This window comes from Halichoerus grypus, chromosome 1 (assembly GCF_964656455.1).
Source record: "Halichoerus grypus chromosome 1, mHalGry1.hap1.1, whole genome shotgun sequence".
Taxonomy (NCBI): Eukaryota; Metazoa; Chordata; class Mammalia; order Carnivora; family Phocidae; genus Halichoerus; species Halichoerus grypus.
The window spans coordinates 67,558,877-67,581,848 of NC_135712.1; the positions used below are offsets into that span (position 1 = coordinate 67,558,877).

Sequence of the window (22,972 nt, forward strand, 5' to 3'; positions counted from 1 at the left end):
TCGACAAGACTTGGCTCATCTAAAATATTCCTGATAAGACTATGTCCTCGAAAATTATTAATTCTCTAAATTTTGGGGGGAGGGGGAGTGAAAGAGGCTTGGATTAAAAAAATCAACCTTTGGGGCGCCTGGGTGGCTCAGTCGTCAAGCGTCTGCCTTCAGCTCAGGTCATGATCCCAAGGTCCTGAGATCGAGCCCCGCATCAGGCTCCCTGAGCCTGATTCTTCCTCTGTCCCTCCCCCCTGATTATGTTCCCTCTCTCATTGTGTCTCTGTCAAATAAATAAAATCTTTAAAAAAAAAATCAACCTTCACAAATTTGTTGATAACTGATAAGAAAAGAATTATTATACCGCAAATCTTATCTTTTTCAAAAGAAAACGCTGCTAAGAATCTCAACTATGTGAATATTACAAGATAATCTGGACCTCCTGCTGTAAAGTTGAGGAAAATAAAAGATGTCTGTAGATTTAAATGAGGAACAAAAGACATGAATAAAGAGCATGCTGAGACAAGACAGATAACAGTACACAGATAGAAACCTATCCATGTATGTGGTAAGAAAACCTATCCATGTATGTGGTAAGATGTCCACTCAGGAGGCTGATTAACAATAGGACATTATAGAAAAGGATATATGGTTGATCTTTACACAACAATGGCATGAACTGCACGGGTCCACTTACACTCAAGATTTTTTTTCAACAAATACGTATTTCTTTAAAAAATTTTTTTAAATTTATTTTAGAGAGAGAGCACGGGGTGGGGTGCAGAGAGAGAGGGAGAGAGGGTCTTAAGCAGACTCCGTTCTGAGCATGGAGCCCAATACGGGGCTCGATCTCATGACCCCAGATATCACAACCTGAGCTGAAACCAAGAGCTGGAAGCTTAAACCAACTGCGCCACATAGGCGCCCCAAATACATATTTCATATTGTGATTAACAAGTAAGATAGAGGTTGCCAAATGACTAGAAGGGAAGGGAAGGTGGAAGAAAGATGTGGAGAAGGCTGGGACAGCATGGCTCATGCCTGTTCCTGGCATTCATCACCACACCACCCACCTGGGGGAAGCTCAGTTCACTGAGGTCTTCAACTGCGAGGTGCAAAGGAACCGGCTCTGGAGAGGGATTCCTAACAAAGTGGCAGGGCCAGTTACTGGCCAGTGTTGTTCAAGGATCACGGAATGATAACCTGCCTTCCTGTAGTAAGGGTTCCAGGAACTCAGGACAGGATAGCACCAAGCAGAAATCTAGCCTGCAGAGAGGAAAGCAGGGAGGGGCGCTGTCCAAGGTGCTGAAAATTCTCTGAGGCTGGGAACTAATTCTCAAGGGGAACTGGCCTTTCAAAGCTTGCTAGCATTTCCCACAAACAGAAACTGTATTAGAACCATGTAAAGGGGGTCAGGTGAAGCAAGTGACCTATCGAGAAGCTCTGCTTTCACCAGTTCTTCGAATTCCCCTGAACTGTGCCTGGAATGAGGTTTCCTACATTCCTGGGAAGAGGAGCACGGAGTGGGTGTCACTCCCAGAACCAGCTTCGCTAACTTTGGATAAGGATAAGATGATGTGTGGTGCCTCACTCTACTACTATACTGTACAGTAACTGCATTTTTCTTTTCCTTTTAATTTTCTTAATAAAATTTCCTTTTCTCTAGCTTACTTTATTGTAAAAATACATCAAAGAATAGATGTAACACACAAAATATGTGTTTATCAACTGTTCATGTTATTGGTAAAGCTTCTGGTCAACAGTAGGCTATCAAGAGTTAAGCTTTTAGGGAGTGAAAAGTTATATGTGGATTTTCGACTGCACAGGAGGTTGGTACCCCAACCTCTGTGTTGTGTAAGGGTCAAATGTATAGTGTCTGACGGCTATCATTTTTTCTTTGTGTGACAGAATAACAGGTCTTAGTCCTAGTAGACCCAATCTCCCCCTTTTAATCACATATATTTTATAATGCCTCTTCTATCCTCAAATGAAATTCATAGGTGATAGAATCTACCTAAACAAAAATTTTTTAAAAATACAATGTTCTGATATGGAAAGAAGAAATAGAAAGTAATTTATTTTTTAAAATATGTATTTCACTATACAACTGTTTGGGGACATAATAAAGCAGTCAGATATATGCGACAATTTATGACAAATAAGTTTGGATTTAAAAATAAGAATATCAGAAAGCACTTTGAACTAGTATAGAACAATAAAAGAGCAGAGGTGCAGACCAACACTAGAATAAAAAACAGTATTAAGATAGTAATGGACATAGGAAAGTAATCTTAACTGAAGTTAGAATAATATGCCAAGGTAAATAAGAGTCAAAGTAAAAAAAAAAAAAAAAAAAGCAAGTACAATATCATCATGAATGAGCCTGGTCTTATTTTTTCTAAGTGTGGTGTCAAAATAATCCTTTAGGTTATGTCACAAGACAGGGTATGAAAAAAGTATCACAGAGGGGCGCCTGGGTGGCTCAGTCGTTAGGCGTCAGCCTTCAACTCAGGTCATGGTCCCAAGGTCCTGGGATCGAGCCCCATATCCGGCTCCCTGCTCGGCGGGAAGCCTGCTTCTTTCTCTCCCACTCCCTCTGCTTGTGTTCCTGTTCTCGCTATCTCTCTCTGTCAAATAAAAAATTAAATCCAAAAAAAGAAAAAAAAGTATCACAGAAAGCCCATCTGCCCATATTCTGTGAATGGTGCAACAAGGAAGAGATGGATTAGATAAAAACAAACAAACCAACACTGCAAGAGGCAATAAAGCAGTTGTGTAATAGACTGGTGATAGTTTTAGGATAAAACTGAAAAACTATGGTGGTCCCCAAAAAGGCAATAATAAGAAATATTATTAAAAGTTATATTAAAAAAAATCCAATGAGATCCTTGTATTTCAGGTACCTTCCACTAACTTAATAATTGAAGTCTAAACAGGAATCTCAAATCTTGTTACATAATTTCAGTCCGTTTCATTGCATTGGCAGTAACAACACTATTGCACTGAAATTCTTTTCAGCTAAATATGCAAGTTCGAAATGCTGTAATTCTTATAGAGTACAATTTGCAGAATGAACAAATTACTCAATTATTTTGAGATGGTATCTTTATTTCACTTAGGTTCCTTCTTTTTATCAACTGTGGTAAGCAAAATTCTAAAGATGATTCCCTGTGATTCCTGTTCCTTGGTTATCCAAACACTAATCTAAGTACTGCAGTGTAGGGATTTTACAAAAGTAATTAAAGTCCCAAATCAACTGACTTTAAGGTATGGAGATTATATGGGTAGACCTGATCCAACAAGGTGAGCCCTATAAAAGCAGAGCAGGAAGTGACCTCCAGCTGACAACTAGCAAGGAAGTGGGACCTCACAGACCTGCAAGCACAAGACTTGGATTCTGTCAACAAGCTGAATGAGCTTAGAAGCACATTCTTCCCTAGAGCCCACAGGTAAGAGCCCACAGGTAAGAGCCAGCTTGACTGACACATTAATTTCAGTCTTGTGAGGCACTATGTGGATAACCGAGCCAAGCCCAGCTTCTGACTTACATAACCATGAGTTAATAAATGAATGTTATTTTATTTTATTTTTTATTTATTTATTTATTTTTTTATTTGTTTGAGAGAGAGAGACACAGCGAGAGAGGGAACACAAGCAGGGGGAGTGGGAGAGGGAGAAGCAGGCCCCCCGCAGAGCAGGGAGCCCGATGTGGGGCTCGATCCCAGGACCCTGGGATCATGACCTGAGCCAAAGGCAGACGCCCAACGACTGAGCCACCCAGGCGCCCCTAAATGAATGTTATTTTAAAAACAAGCTGCTAAGTTCGTGATATCTTTATTATGCAGCAAAAGAACACTAAGATAACAATTTCCTTCTAACTTAATAAGCTTTTGGTTTAATTTCTCATGAAGATATTTTAGTATCAATATGTACTACAAAACTACCAATTTGTATTTATAGAGTGGTTAGTCTGGGGGGATATACAAAAGTCAGGGCAGATGCAGGACAAACCTTTACTGAGTTGGGACTCTCTCAGGTGTTGTAAGACATATAGACACAGCAACGCTACTGTGGCAATCAAAACACTCTTACAAAAAAGTTCAGCAAATCTCAAGAGGAATTGGAACCCAAGCAGCTCTGGAGACCTCAACTGTAGCTCATGGATTTAATATGACTGGGCTACAGTGGGCCCCAATCTCTTTCAACTCAAAATTCCAAATTCTTGGGAGAAAAATATCTGACCAGTGCAGTATGGGTCAGGTGTGCACCCCTGGACCAGCCAGCGATGGCCTGAGAGGGAGTCAGGGAGTAGAGGTGCCCTTGCTATCAGGAAAGACAGGTCCAGCCATGAAACTGGGAGAACTTCCAGGGAGGACAAAAATCTCCTGAGCTGGGCAGCTCTAAGACAGGTCTATCATACTCATGTTATGGGAAGTCCAGAACTAACCTGAGTTCTGTTTACCTGTATCTGGCTAGTTTTGAAAATTCTCATACCATATGTATGTATGATTCCATTTTCTCTCAAAACATTGACTCCATGCATTTTCTTCTTTATGCTTACAGGTTTTTTTTTTTTCCCTGTAATGTATATACAGCACTTACGATTAGAGGGAAACACCTTTCTCCCCTCCTCTGGCTTCTATGAGAAGAGTTTTCTCCCAAATATTTCTCTGTTAATCACTTTATCCCAGGAAAGGAAGGATGACTCATCTGACCAGTAAATTTGAGAAGAATAAATGGGGAGTGCTCAACTCAGCTCTACCCTGGGGTTTTCACAAAGAACTCCAAGTTCTCTATTTACTCCATGCCACCCTGGCCGCTGCTGCCTAGGGTAGGGTGGGTGGTGATCTAATTTTGGAGTTCAGTTAGCAAACCCATTTAGTTTGCACACAAACACAGCCTCCAGCTAGGCCTTTATTGCTAATAAAGTTGATTTTTAGGATCCTTATGCAATTCCTTTGAGTTATTTCTCAATGTTCAGAACATAAGCAAGAAAAAGGGGGTATTTATTATACTGCCTCAGACTCCAGTCCAAACTTGTTTTCAAAATCCTTTTACATCGATTTTTAAAGGAGAAAATAGGTGAAATTTCCTTAATTACCATTATTTTCTCTCTCATTTAATTTTACCTTTCTTGCTATATTCAGCTCTATAATTTAATTCATTACCTGCTTTATTTTTATAATCTGATTGTAAAATGCTGAACCCTTACTGAACTTAAAACTGGGAAAAAACTAGGGGCACCTGGGTGGCTCAGTTGGTTGGGTGTCTCTTGATTTCGGCTCAGGTCATGATCTTGGGGTGGTGGGATTCTCTCTCTCTCCTTCTCCCTTTGCCCCTCCCCCAGCTTGCTCTCTCTGAATAAATAAACACACACACACACACACACACACACACACACACACACACACACACACACTCCATCCCTGGGAAAAACTTAAGGTCATTTAATCCAGTGTATCCACTGCAGAGAGTTTAAGACCATGCGGCAAAACCAAGTCTCAGTACCCAGATTTCTTGTCTCCAGTGTTCTTTTACATATACTGTGACACTTAAGCACAATTCTAATTTTACTTCTGTAACATTTCTGCCAGCTTTTCTATGACAATCATTTACCCATCAACTAATTCCACCAACGTGTTTGCCATGTTCCTCCTGCATGACAAATTATGAACTCTGCCAGTTTCTCTTTGGCTTCTGCTCTGATATCAACTTTATCTTCTGCTGTAACTGGGTGGTCCTGTTTTTCTTGTATGCTTGGTCATGGCAGACTGGTTTGTCCTCCAGTAAACTTGTCTTTCATAGCAACAGGTTGCTGAATTTTGTTTTTTAAACTGTTAACCATCACTATAACTTCTTATTTTGAAAAAATTAATGAGTCTATTTGTATAAACATTAGAAATGATGCATTTATACTACACTCCGTCATCTTGTAGGTTTACTGTTATAGTTCCTTTTTCTTTTTTTTAACAACAGATGTAAAATTCTGTACTTTTCGTGTGTACTTCACTTTAAATCACAAGGTAATCTATCTAAGCTATTTTTCTTTATTTTTAAAAAAACGTTTTAATCTTTGTTTTTCTCATTTTTGTTTTCGATTATATAATGTATTACATTTTATATTTATTATATCTTCCTTTTTATTTCAAGATTCACAGAAGTGATATACAAGCACACACTAAAGTATAGAGAGCAAAGAGGAGAACTTCCCTTTTATTCTTCCCCAAATACCACACCCCTCCATGGGAATAAGTACATGTAGCAGTTTACTATATATCCTTCCACACCTCTTCCAATATCTGCAATTTGCTTTTTTCCTAATGATTTTTCCTAATCTAAAAAGATCAACATATTTTAGTAATTATTCTCATTATTTCACCTTATGAATTATGAAGTTAAACTCTGGAGTGACATAGAATTTACAATTTCTTCCTTGGCTTACTCTCCTTCCCACTTCATTCTACTTGGGTAAGATCTGAATTATCTTATGAAATTCCAAATGGACACCTTGCAATCTGTATCAGGATCTAAAGCCATGCTGTCCAATGCAGTGGCCACTACCCACATGTGCCTATTGAAATTTAAACTAAAAATAAGTAAAACTTAAAACTCAGTTTCTTGGGGCATCTGGGTGGCTCAGTTGGTTAAACACCTGACTCTTGATCTCACCTCATGTCTTGATCTCAGGGTTGTGAGCTCAAGCCCCATGTTGGAGCCTACTTAAAGTAAACAAAACAAAACAAAAAACAAAACAACTCAGTTTCTCAGCCCCACCAGCCCCATTTCAAGGGTTCAATGGCCACACGTGACTAGTGGCTGCTGTATCAAACCGCACAGATTCAGAACACTATCACTGTAGAATGTTCTATTGGACAATGCTAATCTTAACACTTGGTTAATTTTATTTATTTACCTAAGAGTTAAATACCTTTTGATAAGGTTCTTTCAAAGTTTCAATACTTTTTGTAGGTATTTCAAAATGTCTCCATCTGTAGGAAATTGCAAGGTTATCTAGGAACCTAACGCTTTCTCCTAATTTCATGTGGATATTTTTATTCTTCAAAGTCTAAAGTCCTAGGCTGTTTTACTATTACACTTCTTTTTTGAAGATTTTATTTATTTATTTGAGAGAGACAGAGAGAGCACAAGCAGGGGAAAGGGCAGAGAGAGAGGGAGAAGCAGACTCCCCACTGAGCAGGGAGCCCGACGTGGGGCTCAATCCCAGGACCCTGGAATCATGACCTGAGCCGAAGGCAGATGCTTAACTGACTGAGCCACCCAGGCGCCCCTTACTATTATATTTTAAGATCTCTTTTCTGCGGGAAATTGCTTATCTTTGTCTTGAGTTTAAAAATTTAACATACAGGTGCCCAAGAAGGAAAAGGATTTTTTTTTCTTGAAAAACAGCTCCAGTGTGGAACTCCATATACTCTCAATAACCATACTGAGTTGGTCTTTCAGTTCAGAAAAGTTTTCTAGAATTTTTCCTGATTATTTATGAGTTTTATGTTCTAATCATTTCTATTGCTGGTACCCTTACTTTTCGACAAGTTGCATATCCAAAATCCATTTTCGAGATATGTCAGTTCTATTACATTATTATTAGTCTGTTGAATTTCATTACTTTCCCATATATTTCATTTTTCTGTTATTCAAATAATTATTCACAAATTAGCTAGTCCACCAACACATAATATCTCTGATCCACTTGGCACTACATATTTTGTAATGTTTTTACATTTCAAATGGTGAACTCTGAACATTCCCAACAGCTGCTCTGTAATCTATTTAATCTTTGACTGTAATGGGAATTCTTACCTTTTCTTATTCTTTAGTATCACCTATTTCTCTGCACTATGGCCTCCTTCCTGCCTTGTACTGATACCATCTATATTTTCATTTCATTTAAAAAAAATTTCTGCCCACTCCTTTTAAAAGCCATTAGCTGTCTTACCTGTTTGAATGCTCTATCAATTTTCTTCTATTTGCTTGAGTTGTCAAACAGTGAGGCCTGTGTGGGTGGGCTCCATTTCCCACAGGCTCCCTCTTCCCTTCAAATGTTGTGACACTTATTAATTACACCAAGTTCTATTTTATCTCTGGTTTTCACATTGTTTTTGAAGCTGGCTTGTCTGAGGTTTGTTGTCCTTTCTGTTTGTGTTAGATATCCCCACTATGACTGCTCTGCTAGCTTTTCAGAAGTCTCTTTTAGAGGTCTGTTTTCTTAAAACAAGTCTGCATAGTAAAGGTAGTCTAAAATGTACATATAGCTTCCTTTTTAAGATTATTATTATTGGAAAGTTAGCATGTTTTCACAAGGAGGGAAAATATTAAAGAGAGTCGTCATGTCCCCAGATAAGTACACAAAAGTAAATTTGACCAATGATGTGCCTCAAGCATACTATCGTATTAATAATGCCACAGAAATTAACCTCCTAATATCTCCGTAGAAAAAAGTCATCTAGTATTGGAGGTAAACACAGAAAAACCGGCAGGGAGACAAGATGGGAGCCCCCTCCTTCTTAAGGACACTACAAGTTCTTAACATTTTGCCATATTTTAGAGAAATACTCAAAATCATCTTCCTGATTATGTCATTAAGGGTCAGAAGAGAGTTGTGAGGTGAGGCACAATGAGTCAGAGCAGATTACAGAGACAGGGCTTGGAAAGGGGTAGTGGGGTAAGAAGATACAACAAAAGCTGTCTACTCTCCTCCACTGCCTCTCTGGAACCAGTTCTGCCACTGCAGACCCAGCTCCAGACCAATTCTAGCAAAAGATCACAAATAAGACTGGGGCGTTTTCCCCTTTCTTTTTGTAGGTGAGGGAGTTCTAAATGATAGAAGGATCTGGAAGAGAATGGGAAGGAAAGAGAATTCCTGCGGTCCAGTAGGCATTCCCAGCTAGACACTGGTTGGTTAAGTGAGACATATAGCAATGTACATATGTTGAAGATGGTCTGTATCAGTCTCAACAATTAACGTCTTTGCAGAGCAGTCCTTAAACCATGGAATCACAGTGCCGCTCACTGAGGAATATCCAATCATGAGTATTTAAAGTGTCTTTGCTATAATTACAGTCTTATGTTAACTAAATCCAGATTCTCTCAGAAATAATTTTTTTTCTTTTTCTTTAAAGATTTATTTATTTATTTTAGAGAGACAGCGAGAGAGCAGGGGTCAGGGGAGAGGCAGAGGGAGAGGGAAAGAGAGAATCTCAAGTAGACTCCCCCGCTGAGCATGGAGTCCAACGTAGGGCTTGATCCCACGACCCTGAGATCATGACCTGAGCCAAAATCAAGAGTTGGACCCTCAACTGACTGAGCCATCCAGATGCCCCTCTCAGAAATAATTTTAAACTGTCATAATATAACATCAATCTACTAAATTCTAATCTTTTTTTTCTCTTAAAGATTTTATTTATTTGTCAGAGAGAGAGCGAAAGAGAGTGAGCACATGTAGGGGGAGCAGCAGAGGCAGAGGGAAAAGCAGGCTCCTCACCAAGCAAGGAGCCCGATGCGGGGCTCGATCCCAGGACCCTAGGATCATGACCTGAGCCAAAAGCAGACACTTAACCAACTGAGCCACCCAGGTATCCCTTCTAAATTCTAATCTTTAACTCAACTCTAACAAAGCTGGAAAAATAACTTATCCTTATCAATGAATATCACAGATAAAAAAAAAAAGATGAAGAAAACTTATCCACAGCTCATTATAGAAGAATTTTTTAAAAACTGAGATGTAATTTAGATACCACTAAAGTCACCCATTTAAAGTGTACAATTCAGTGGTCTTTAGTTTGTTTGCAAGGTTGCAATCATCACCACTAATTCCAGAATACTGTCATCATCTTAAGAAGAAACCCTGTACCCTTTAGCAGTCACTCCCCATTCTCTCCTCCCCACAGCTGCTGGCAACCACTAATCTACTTTCTGTCTCTATGGATTTGCCTCTCTGGACATTTCACATAAATAGAATCGTACAGTGTGTAGTGCTTTGTGTCTGGCTTCTTTCACATAACACAATGTTTTCAAGATTCATTTGTGTCATAACATGTATCAGTAATTCACTAACTTTATGGTACGGAAATTTGTTCATCCATGAATGACATTTTAAAAATATATTTTTTGCTACCTATGTGAATTAGCTTTCAAGATTACTCAAGATTCAACTCAAGACACACCATATTTATTCATACATTCACCTCTTGGCTTACAAGATTATCAGTATATTTTATTTTCTGTCAATTTACAAATCACTTTGTACCTTATGATGTTTGTTGTATTTTCAGTACTTTGATAAATACTTACTGGGCTTTCCACCTAGTACCCCTTTTTCTAGACATTACCCCTTCCCTCCAACTTCTATATGGTTAATGTGACCTTGCTCCTGTTACCAGGTGACTGGTGCAGGAATGAGAACCTGATTTAAGATGGACAAATTAGGCGCTTCACTGGAAATGTGGAATTGGGAATAGGATTCTATTTCCAACTAGCTGATCTCTTGATTCTAGGAGTAAATCTCAGGAGCTTTGGCTATTACCATTTTTTGCCATGTAGACTAAGAAACCAAGAAAACCAGTGTGCCAGAAGAGAAGAAAGAATCAGAGACAAAGAAACTGAGAATAGCAGAGGTAAGAGATGGAGCAGGAATCCCTGAGTTCCCTGCAGTCTGCATCCCTGTCCTTGGACTCCATGGGACATCCTATAAACTTACAATAAAGTCCCCTTACTGTTCAAGTTGGTTAAGGAGGCTTCTGTAATCTCCAGCCAAGAGCCCTAGTATAATCATCTACCCAATAAGATTTTAAGCTCTTTATTAGCAAGGGCTCAACCTCCATTGCACACATTACAACAACTCAAATACATACTTAATCAAATGATCACCTGTGGAGTAACTTGCAAAATTATCTATAAAATACACTCAAGACATTCTCCAATGAGTATATAAAAAAAAATTAGGATTTGTGTCCACATTATAAAAAAGCTATATTATTGGGTGCCTGGGTGGCTCAGTTGGTTAAGCGACTGCCTTCGGCTCAGGTCATGATCCTAGAGTCCCTGGATCGAGTCCCACATCGGGCTCCCTGCTTGGCAGGGAGTCTGCTTCTCCCTCTGACCCTCCCCCCTCTCATGTGCTCTCTCTCATTCTCTCTCTCTCTCTCAAATAAATAAACAAAATTAAAAAAAAAAAAAAAAGGTATTGTCCTTTAAAAAAAAACAAAACAAAACAAAAAAACAAAAAAGCTATATTATTGTATCACTGACTCAATATATCTTTGCACCCATTTTGCAAAACATTAATTTCCTCAGAAGTGGAATCACCTATTTTATTATACTAATCCATCCCATTTGCGCTTGCCTGGTAAATGTTAAATCTTTTGAAAAGCACAGTGTTATATTTTCCTAAGAAAATTTGAAGTTTCTTGCAAACAACAAGTAATTTCTATTTGTTTTTTAAGCAAACTCCCACAAAACCTACTAGCAAATAACATTCAGGGGTGCCTGGGTGGCTCACTCCGTTAAGTGTCTGACTTTGGCTCAGGTCATGATCTCAGGGTCCTGGAATCAAGCTCCTCATCAGGCTCTGCGCTCAGCAGGGAGTCTGCTTGTCCCTCTCCCTGTCCCTCTGCCCCTCCCCTAGCTCATGTCCTCGTGCTCTCAAATAAATAAGTAAATAAAATCTTAAAAAAAAAAATTCAGCATACAGAAATACAAGTAACCTCATTTATGGTGGTATACATATAAAATGACGTGACATACACACACACATATATATAAACAGAATATTACTCAGCCATAAAAAAGAGATCTTGCCATCTGCAACAACATGAATGATTCTAGCGAGTATTATGCTAAGTAAACTAAGTCAGAGAAAGATAAGTACCATAGGATTTCATTCATACATGGGATTTAAGAAACCAAACAAAGAAAAAAAAAGACAAATAAAAAAACATACTTTTATCTGTAGAGAACAAACCGGTGGTTATGATGGGGATTAAGAGCATACTTATCATGATGAGTACTAAGTATTATACAGAATTGTTGAACTATTATACTGTACACCTGAAACTAATACAACATTGTATGTTAACTGTATTAGAATTATAATTTAAAACAAGGCAAAAAAATGCAAAAAAGACAGAAAATACAAATCAAAGACACAGAATGTTGGGAAATAAAAAAAAACCCAAAAGACTCTTAAATACAAAATAAAAACTGGTGGTGGCAGGAGATGGTGAAACAGATAAAGGAGATTAAGAGTACACTTATCTTGATGAGCACTGAGTAACGTACAGAACTGCTGAATTATTATATTTCACACCTTAAACTATTAACACTGTATGTTAATTATACTTCAATAAAAAAAAAAGGTATAATGACACTGAACATACAGAGACATAAATGAATAACCTCCCTGGAATCATTCTCTCCTTTTCTCCTCTTGCAAACAAGATATACTGTCAAACATGAATAATTCCCAGAAGGATAACTAATCTGTAATTCAATGACACTGTGCACATGTAATTATTATATGATATAGGTTGCGGAGGCATGAAATCTTCCTTAACGGACAACTCAGGAGATGCAGTTTTCATAAGTCTGCTCTCTTGCCCCAGGCTGAGGGGTCTATTGCCATGACTGACAACTGCAAAGCTAATTCCCTGCTATTCCTGGGAGTCCTCACTTCATTTTGCAAAGTCCTTTTCCCAAAATCAAATCCAGTATTTGTCACCTAATTGGTTCTGAGTGGGGATAACAGAGATAAAACCAAAAATCCAAAATGTTTTCTTAAATCCCTGTTAAAAATTCTATAGGGATAAATGGGCTAATCCTTCAAAGTGTTAAGATTTGGTTCCTGAGTTGATTTTGTAAAACATATTAATGTCACTACCTTCCCTAAGACATACTGAAATTTAAGAAATTATACTTCTAATATTACAAAGGCTTAGAGAGATAGAACCCCTTTAAATCACTGAAGAATTCCTATCGGGTACAACTGTATACCATGTCAAGCACTGGGGCAGTTTCTCATGGCCTGGCCCCAAACTTGCTTCTCTATAGCTGGAGAGAACTGTGCTGGTCAAAGCTCTGAGAGGCAAAGTACTATTTACTTACTATTGGCACCTTCCAAAAAAAATTCAAAACTCTAAGTTTAACAAATGGCCCACACAAGGATTTGCTGAAGTTTTCTCAGACTTCCTCCCATCAGGCAGGAAGGGGCTTTGGAAATCTACTTTAACCTAATTATTTCACAAATGAGAAGAAAGGGTGGACTAGAGATAAATGACTTGCTCAAATTCACAGAATTGATAAAACCAGCATAGTTAGAATATGGGTCCTCGATTCGCACCTGGAAGCTCACTTCCCCATACCATCTGCCTAAAATGTGTAAATATGGACAGTTTTGAAACCTCTGCTTTCTGAGAGAAAAACAAAAAAAGGAAAACTACAACTTTCTGTTTCAAATGTGAAGGTGAGAGGTTAAGGTGTTACATGTCATTTCCTAGAGGTAAAAGGTAATACCCTTCCAAATGTCATGATGGGCTTGCCCTGGAGGCTAAGTGAAATGAAACTGAACACCAGATTTTTGCTGCAACCTGAAGGTTTTTTACCATTATGAACTATAGTTGCTATTGATTCTGTGTGCCCAAGGCTACCCAATTCCTCCTTTTCCATTAACAAAGCCTATAGTCCCTTGGCCACAAGGATGGGCATATGTCCTACACGCGGCTAATCAACTATCTCACATCACAGGCAAGGGTGACTGGTCTAAGTAAGGCCAATCAGAACCCTTCCCTAGAACTGTGACACAGATGCTGAGAAAAATAACTCCTCCCCCCTTTCCTACCATATGGAGAAGGCAGTCTGCAGTAGGAGAGCCTAAGACCAACATTCAAAGAGAAACAGACATAAACAGAGATGAGAGATGGAAAGAGTCTGGCAATGTCAAATCCTTGGGTCTCATTCCTGAGCTGGTTCCTTTGATTTGGTAAGTTAACCCTTTATCAATCTTTATCAACTATAAAGCCAGTAAATTCCTTTTTTGTTCAAAATACTTTGTCACTTGCAACTCAAAAATGCTAACATATACTGACCTCAGGAGACAGGACTAGATATGTTACTCTTAATACAGGGAAACTAATGAACGTTTATTTAAGAAAAATTTTTTGATGCATGTAGACAGGCTCTACTGTTTCTTGTATCTACCATGTCTGACATCCTACACTCACCAGCTTCACTGTTTCCATCATAAGCTGGCTGCTGAAAGTATCTGAGTTTGCTAACACTTTCCTACAATTTCCCTAGAATTTAAAAAAAAAATCCTATTTTAAGCTTGTTTCATTTGATTTTCAATAGAAGCTGAATGTAAAATATATTCCAAGTAATATAAATTAAATGAGATTTTACCTTATCTAGACGGACAAAAAGATAATCTAGTCATCAACATTATAGTATGCTATGAGGCAAGTTTTCAAATTTTTAACAATAGAAACCAGTAAGAACAACAAATCTCAGGACCTACCTCCAGTAAGGCTCCAGTTTGGAAGAATTTCAAAGGCTTTTCAATGGAATAATAAAGGCTATGATAGCTACCCTTAGCCAGGTATGCTCTGACCAGACCAACTGCTATAACCAGCCACCTATGAGAAAGAGGAAAAAGAGCAATCAGGAAAAAAAAAAAAAAAAAAAAAAGGTAAGTAGGACTGGGGGGTAACAGAAAATTTGGCGACAACAGGTATTGCTAAAGGTGACCTCAGGAATTAGTAGCCCGGATTTATCAACTATGGCCCTCAAATGCCAAGCTGTAATGCACAGAAATGTTGCACCAACAGCACCCAACCAAGAGTGCTCTGCTCTGCAAAAACACAGTGGCACCTCACCCATCTGGAGCTCAGCTTTTTGGCAAACTTGCCTGTTGAGAACAAGGCCAAAATGAAGAGAATAAGCTAAATTGGTCCTTGAGCAGCTAAATTAAGTGCCAGAAATCTAAGACAAGAGAAAAAAGCTGTTAAAGGAAAATTTTAAATGGCCTGTGCAGTCAAAGGGTCTGTAATAATAACAACCCGGGTGGAGGAAAGATGTTTTAACCTGTTTTCACAAGTATCTCACAGAAACACACCCATACCCTACTCTTTTAAAATTGCAAATGAAATAAGAAAAGGTTGGTTTTTTAAAGAAAGAAAGATTTTTTTAGCCGAATCTCCCAAAATCAATTCAGTAAAAAAAGGCCAGATCAATACAAAACACAAAACAGGGAAACACTTAGGCATATCACTGAGAATGTTATATTTCTGTTCTGTCCTTCTCAAAAATGAATTTCTCAGGTCCTGTAATTTTTTGTTAAGTTCCATGGTGAAACAAATGGACCTTTATTATTAAGGTATGTCTCCTTGAAAGCAGTAATAGATTCACCTAAATAAATGTACAATCCTAACTAGGCAATGGGATATATGGTCTATGTTACTTCCAGAAACTATCAAAGGTGTCAAATAAGAATTTGTAAAAGAAATGAATTCCTTAATGGTATAACTGTCCCAGCATTAGCAACCTACCAAAAAAAAAAAAAAAAAAAAAAAAAAAAGACTACTTTCTTCGCAAAATCCCAATTTCTTTTCTTGGCTTAAGACACCACTCCCCATCCTCCATCACCCAGGAATAAAGGCTTCCTTCTTCCCCAGTGTACCTTAAAATCTCTCTCCAGTCCAACGCTCTTGTTAATGGCCTTGCCTACAAGTACAAACTCCTGAAATGTTCTTTTAAAAATCACTCTCTGACCATTTATGCAATAAAAAAACTTGTATCTGTATTATTTCTCCACTGGCCTGTGAATCAAGAGAAATAGGCTCTAGACCCAGATCTATTATTAACAAGTTCAGTGATCTCAAGCTAGTCAAGAAAGTCACAACCTCTCTGAACCTAAGTTTCAACACCAGCCATTTCTAATGAAGCAATCAAGTCTACAATCCTCCCTATATATGTGTGTGAAGAATGCAAGGTGCTGAAATGCTAATGTGACATTAGCATTTGTGTTAAAAAGGGAGTGTGTGTACATATTTGCTTTCATCAGCATCTGAGGCAATCACAAAATTAGCACCTCCGGGGAGGGGTTCTGGGTGGAAGGGAAGGGTGAGAGGGAAGAGTTTCACAGTATGCTCTCGGGTATATTTTGAATTATGCACCTGCCAATGTAGTACCTATTTTAAAAATAAATAAAACTAGAAGTTCACCCTACAGTTCTTTAAACTTTTCTGCATCTTTGAAAATTTTCATAATAAAATGTTAGGGGAAAATCTTTCACAGATGAATACAATTCAAAAATACACAACAGGGGCGCCTGGCTGGCTCAGTCGGAAGAGCAAGCGACTACTGATCTCTGGGTTGTACGTTGGAGCCCCACATTGGGTGTAGAGATTACCTAAAAATAAAATCTTAAAAACAAAACAAAACAGAACAAATAGTCTGATCCTGTGATCCTCAGCACCAAAACTATGGGATCAAAGAACTGGAGGAACCCTGGAGATCACCTAATCCAAACTCTTTAGTTTTACAGATGAAAAACGGAGGACAAGAAAAGCAAAGTGATTTATCCAAGGTCACACAGATAGTGTCAGAACTAGAACTAAAAACCTGCTGTGACAAGGGATGGACTAAAATGAGGGAGAAACAGGGCGCCTGAGTGGCTCAGATGGTTAAGCGTCTGCCTTCGGCTCAGGTCATGATCCCAGGGTCCTAGGATCGAGTCCCGCATCGGGCTCCCTGCTAGGCGGGGAGCCTGCTTCTCCCTCTGCCTCTGCCTCTCTTTCTCTCTCTCTCTCTCTCTCTCTCTCTCTGACTCTCATGAATAAATAAATAAAACATTAAAAAATAAAATAAAATGAGGGAGAAACAAGAGGAGGTAAAACCTGTTTAGAGGGTATATTCCCCTCATCCCCAATAACTCTGCCTTCCACCTTCCCTACCCCAATCCATTCTAGAAAGTCTCAACTCATTTAAAGCACAGCTCTACTTATGTCACTGGTCAAAAACTTTGAACGCTTTTCCATTACCTTTCAGATTAAAGCTCAGTCTGGATTTTGAAAACAGCCGCCTAAATATTTAATGGTCACTCTGCAGCCACAGCTCCCTCTACTCCCCTTGGGGGAAATGGCTCGCATTCGTGACTTGCCGCCGGGGCTCTCCTCGGCGCTGCAGGATAGCCGGCACGCCGCACCCCCCCGGACTGACCCCTGACCAGCCCACCCGTCCTCCCAAGGCCCTTGGGACCAGGGCCAGGGCGGCTTTCCCCGTGCCGCCCTGGAGCTCGGGAACTCCAGCTCGGGCACACCCAGCCTGAGAACTTGCTCGGCCCCTCGCCCAGGCGGGAGTCCCGGGCAGGCACCTGGGCCGACTAGGCTGCCCTCAGTGCCCCGGAGCCCGGACCCTGACACCCGCCGCCCGGGCTGCCCTGCGCGCGGGCCCGGCCGCTCCGCCGGCCGCAAAGCCCCCTTCCCGGCCCGGCTTGCTCCCCGCCTCCCCGAGTCCCGGCCTCACCCCGCCGTCATCACCACATTGTAGATGACCAGATACGCCGTGGCCAGAGGCCCTGGACCCTTCTTTTTCCGCGCGCCGCCAGCTTCCCCGGCCCCGGCCCGGACCCCCCCGCCCCCATTCCCCTTCGTCGCCGCAGTAGCCGCCGCTGCCGCCATGTCAAGTGCCCGGAGCACGCTCTCCTTGCGCGAACACCACCGCCCGGACAAGGCACTGCGAGGGGGCGGAGGGAGGGACGAGGGAGAGGCGGGGCCGAGGCCGCGGGGCGGAGCCAGAGACAGCGCCCACGGCGGCCGCCATCTTGAAAGAGGGCAAAGACACTCCTGGCGCTCCCCGCCTCTCGGCTTGCTTCAAACGCCAGCGCCATCTTGGATCACGGTAATCACCGCCTCTTTCCGCTCCGGGTCATACTCTCTGGCGCCATCTTGGATTAGGTCAGAGTCGTCTTTGGCCTACCTCGGTAGTCCCGCAGTTCCTAACACCTGGGTGCTTCGTCGTCCTTGGCTTTTTTTCTCCTTATAAACTCTGCCTTCATGATGGAGCAAGAAAATGCTGCTTTCGTTCTCCCTTCTCATCTTACTTCTTACAGTGGCTCTAGCTTTATCGCTATGCGCGTGATCGAATAACCTGCCATTTTGGGTCAGGGTACTTAACGCCGATATCGCTTCCCATCAACCCCAGAGTCCGGCGAGGATTACGCTTTCTAGCGGGTGCTCTCGGCTCCTGCACAAGCAGCCAGGTTGAAGGTTCAGTCTTAGAAGGTTTCTTCCCTGGCTTTTAAATTTTAAGTTACTAGTACAGTGGAGAAGGTGAACGAGAAGTGTGCCCCTTTTTCTGTCTGATTAAAATCGTACGTGTGGTCCAGGATCCAATGTCGTTTGTGAGGCTCTGGAAGGTTCAAGCGCATCTTCCAGCCCGAAGCCACGTGGGCTCACCTGTTGCCAAGGCAGGACGAGGTCTTGGGATTAGGCGGTCAGCTAAGGATGAGGTGCCGAGTGGAGCGAGAAACTCTCCACCCACAGTGGTCAAAAGTGGTCAAAAAAAAAAAAAAAAAAAAGCGCCAGGAGTGTCTTTGCCCTCTTTGGCTTAAACGGAAAACCTGTCAGCTGAGGTAAACAGGGAAGGCTTATGGAAACTGCCTCAGCCAGCTGATCCCTCTCCCTCATTAACTGCTTTGTTCTGGTGTTGTTTTTTTTTTAATTTGTAAAACGCTCCTGCAGCTAATTTTCGCACAGACATCTTAAACGAATTGCTGTATACGTAGTGGTATAAAGTATCCATTCTAGGAAGTGGACCGTCTGTGAGGTTGCACTGGGGTTCCTGGCACTGAATGAGAGACAAAGTGTTCTGTCTCCCAGAGACCATATAGAGGGAGCTGGTGGAAAATAAATCTATATTAGTTGGTGAAAGGTGTTATCAGTTAGGAAGTTATTGCAGTAATCCAGGCCATAGTGTTGGTTTAGGCCAGAGTGGTTGTGATTGAGATGATGGAAACCTAATTGAATTCTGGACATATTTTAAAAGAGCTGATAAGATTTGTGGAGTATGTGGTAAAGGAGACATTGTGAGCAACTTGGAAGAACTGAATTGTAGAAGAAAGTATTTTGAAAGCAGAAATCAGAAATTTTGTTTTTTACGTGTTGAATTTGAAATTTACATTAGACATCCAAGTGGAGAGGTTGAGTAATCAGTTAGATTTAGACCAGGTGCAGGCAAAACTGTTCCTTCTGGAGGCTCCAAGGGAGAATCCATTCCTTACTTCCTCCAGCTTCTAGAAGTTGCTGGCATTCCTTGGCTCACAAGTTGCATCACTTCAATTTGCCCTCTCTGAATTTCCACCTGCTTTCTTATAACAAACAACCTTTGTGATTACATTGGGTTCAACCAGATATTCTGGGATAAATTTCCCCATAGCAAGAGCCTTAACTTCATCACACCTGCCCAGCCCCTTTTGCCATATAAGTAACATACTGGGGATTAGAATAGGGACCTATGTGGGGGGCCATTATACAGTCTACCACATTCCATTGCCAAAAAAAAAAAAAAAAAGGCAAGCAAGAAAACCCCCAAAGACTTGAGAAAAATGATGTTATTTTTAAACCATTATTAAGTTTGCAGGAAAGTAAGGGATCTCCAAAGGGGGAACTGGAAGTGGGGAGAGGGCTTCTGTTGGTGATGGTTAAGAACAGTAAATTGAAATTAGAACAGTGATCAGTTAGCAAAAGCCAAAGCCAGGATTTCTCTGAGGGCAACCACTAGTACCAGGGCTAGGACTGAAAAACTAACCGAGCGAGATCTCTAAGGCCTCTTTTATAAGGGTCCTAATCCCATTTCTAATCACATCCCAAAGGCCCCATCTCAAAGTACCAGGATGTTAGGGATCAGGGTTTCAACATGTGAATTTTGGGGGGGGGACACAAACACTTAGATTAAGGTGTTATTTTCCTTGGCAAAGGGATTCTGCAGGTGTGATTAAATCAAGAAGCTTGCGATACAGAGATTAGCTTGGATTATCTGAGTGGGCTCAATGTAATCACAAGAGGGAGGCAGAAAAAGAATCAGTCAAAAGGGGAAGTGACTGTAGAAGAAAGGCAAAGAGATGCAATGTTTCTGGCTTTGAAGAGGAGGCAAGGGGCTTCTAGAATCTGGCAAACATAAGGAAATGGATTTTCTCTCTAGCAAGGAATGCAGCCTTGCCAACATCTGATTTTAGCCCAGTGAGACCTATATCAGACTTCTGACCTACAGAATTGTAAAATAATATATTTATATTGTTTTAAGCCACTAAGCTTGTGGAAATTTGTAACAGCAGCAATTGGAAACTAGAGCTAATACATCTCTATCAATATCAATCAAAAAACATTGCTAGAGATAATCATGATGAAAGATGCTGTTCATCAGGAAAACGTAAGAATTTTAAACATGTGTACATAATTACATGGCCTCTGTGCTAATATTCCAATTCTATGTAGAGAATAAAACATTATTGAGTGACATTAAGGAAGACCTAAAATAAGTGGAGGGATCCTGAGTTTGTTACCGGACAGAGAACTGGTTCTGAACTCAGGTTCAGCTGCTTGGCACTTGAAAATCAATACTTGAGACAAGTGATGGTGGGAGAGGAAAGTTTACTTTACTCAGGAAGCTGGCAAACTGGGAAGATGGTGGCCTAACATCTCAAAGACCATTCATCAGTGTCTAGGCGAAGCTGGAGGGATTTAAAGGAGAAGGCATGAGAAAAGGGAGGGAGGCTATCTGCAGGAGAAGCAGGTGCCCAGGCAGTTAGTTCTATGTCAACATGACCCTGAACAGACTTGCTGGCATCAGCGGTAGCTGCTTTAGAACGTAATCAGGTCTTATCTTCTGGCAAAGTTTGGTCCTTCACTCCTCAAGGCCAGTGGTCTGCAAAACTCAAGGAAAGTAAGTTAGTTCTGCCAAGGGACTTAGGTCAGCAAGCAAGGAGTGCATAAGCTTGAAGTAAGTGAATCCTTAAAACTGGTTGGAGCGCTGTTACAAGATATTAATTGAAAGACTCCATATGGTAAAGGTGATAGTTCTCCCTAAATTAATTTATAAATTGCATGTGATCGCAAATCAGAATTTCATCAGGTGGTTGTTGTTTGTTCATTTTAGTTTTTGTGGAACTTGATAAAGAAATTAAAATTTTACATAGAAGTGTAAAGGTCCAAAATTTGTCAAGATATTGGGAGAATTTGATCTATAATAGATCAAGAATTATTGTATATTATAGTAAATAAGACAGTATAGTATTAGTATAGGAATGGCAAATAGGCTGATGGAGCAGAATAGAGAGCCTAAGAATAGACCCAAACATATATAGACACTTCGTGTATGATAGAGATGCTGTAGAGAAAAGATGGGCTTTTCAATAAATGCTGCTGGGACAGTTGGATATCCATATGGGAAAAAAAATTCCCTTCCTCACAGCACACACAAAAATCATTTCTAGGCTTAATGTGAAAGACAACATTTAAAGCTTTTAGAAAGTAATATAGGAGAATATCTTTATGACTTCAAAGGTAGAGAATTTTAAAACAAGATATAGAAAGTACCAACTATAAATGAAAAGACTGATACATTTGACAAGATTAAAATAAAGAACTTCTGTTCATCAAAAGATAGCATAAAATTAACAGAAAACCCCACGAAGTACAGAGTGGGAGACTATATTTACCACACGCATAATTAATAAAGGACTAGCCTTCACAACATATGAAAACTCCTTGAAAAAAATGGGCAAAAGACTTAAATAGGGACTTTACCAAAGAAAAAATATGACCAATAAACATATGCAAATATCCTCAACTTCACTGTTAATCAGGGAAATGAAAATTATAACTGCAGTGAGATACTATGAGCCATCCTCCAGGGTGGCTAAAATGAAACCGTTTGACACCACCAGTTGTTGGCGAGAACATCGTGCAGCAGAAACTCCTGAAGCCTGCTGGTGGTGTTGGTGTGTTCACTTCAGAAAATGGTTTGGCATTATCTAGGAAAGTCAAAGGTACACATAACCCATGATTGATATTCTACTGCCAAGTAGATGCCTTGAATGCCCCTAGAATACATATATCAGAATATTTAAAGCAGTTTTGTTTATTATAGCCCCACACTGATACAACACAACATCTTAACACACAGTGGAATAAATAAATAAGTCCTGAGATGTTCTTACAGTGGGTTACCTTACAGCCATGCAAATGAACAAATTGGAGCTCTACTTGACAACTTGGATGAATCCCATAAACATAATATTGAGTGAAAGAAGTAAGCACAAAAGAATGTATACAGTATGATTCAACTAAAGTTCAAAATCAAGCTAAATGAAACTACATTTTGTGGGGGGGATATATACATAGGTGGTAAAACTATAAAGAAAAGCAAAGAAATGATTACCACCAAAATCACAATAATGGATTCTTCTGGATTAGAGCTGGCCACCTGACTTAGGGGCAATTGATTAGGAGGCAACCCTCTCCCTCATCTTTTTATCTTCATAGAAAAGGCGACTTCTACACAAAGGGGAATGTTTCCAGGTTCATTTCCAGGTTCCTACACAATGGAGACCAACTTAGGTTAATTAGAGAGAAAGGAACGTATTGTAAGGTCAGTGGATAGCTCATAAAATTAATGGAAAAGCTGATGAATGAGGTTTGGAACATGGACAGGAAGCCATGGGAAATTAGGCAGCCAAAAAGAGAGACCAGATCAATACATAGGAAGAATCTGGTGGTTATCCAGCTGTCATTGGCCTGGCTACCCCTGGACATTGAATGCTGCCATTACTGGTTCCTTTACTACCCCTGAAAGATTCAAAACTGCCATTTGCTTCTCTGTGTTACTACGGGGTCAGGGTCTTAGAAGCATCTGATTGGAGGGTCACATGCCCAAATTCTAGAGACTTTATTCCTGGGTAAGGGGCTATTTGCCTACA

General features: G+C 40.2%; 1 protein-coding gene and 1 long non-coding RNA gene across 3 annotated transcripts in view; one reads left to right on the forward strand and one right to left on the reverse strand.

Moving 5' to 3' along the window:
* HACD2 (3-hydroxyacyl-CoA dehydratase 2) overlaps nt 1–17,690 on the reverse strand; it is a 116,269-nt gene extending 98,579 nt beyond the window's left edge. Inside the window, exons 1-2 of the mRNA XM_036111498.2 lie at nt 17,521–17,690; nt 14,513–14,630 (exon numbers count right to left, since the gene is read on the reverse strand). Of these exons, the coding sequence (XP_035967391.1) occupies nt 14,513–14,630; nt 17,521–17,675 (273 nt within the window). The 5' untranslated portion in view covers nt 17,676–17,690. The remainder of the gene's footprint in view (nt 1–14,512; nt 14,631–17,520) is intronic.
* The window catches only part of LOC118547842 (uncharacterized), a 28,010-nt gene continuing 18,892 nt past the window's right edge, over nt 13,855–22,972 (forward strand). For both annotated transcript variants that reach the window (XR_013445598.1, XR_013445600.1), the window contains exon 1: nt 13,855–13,978. This is a non-coding gene — a long non-coding RNA (uncharacterized LOC118547842). The remainder of the gene's footprint in view (nt 13,979–22,972) is intronic.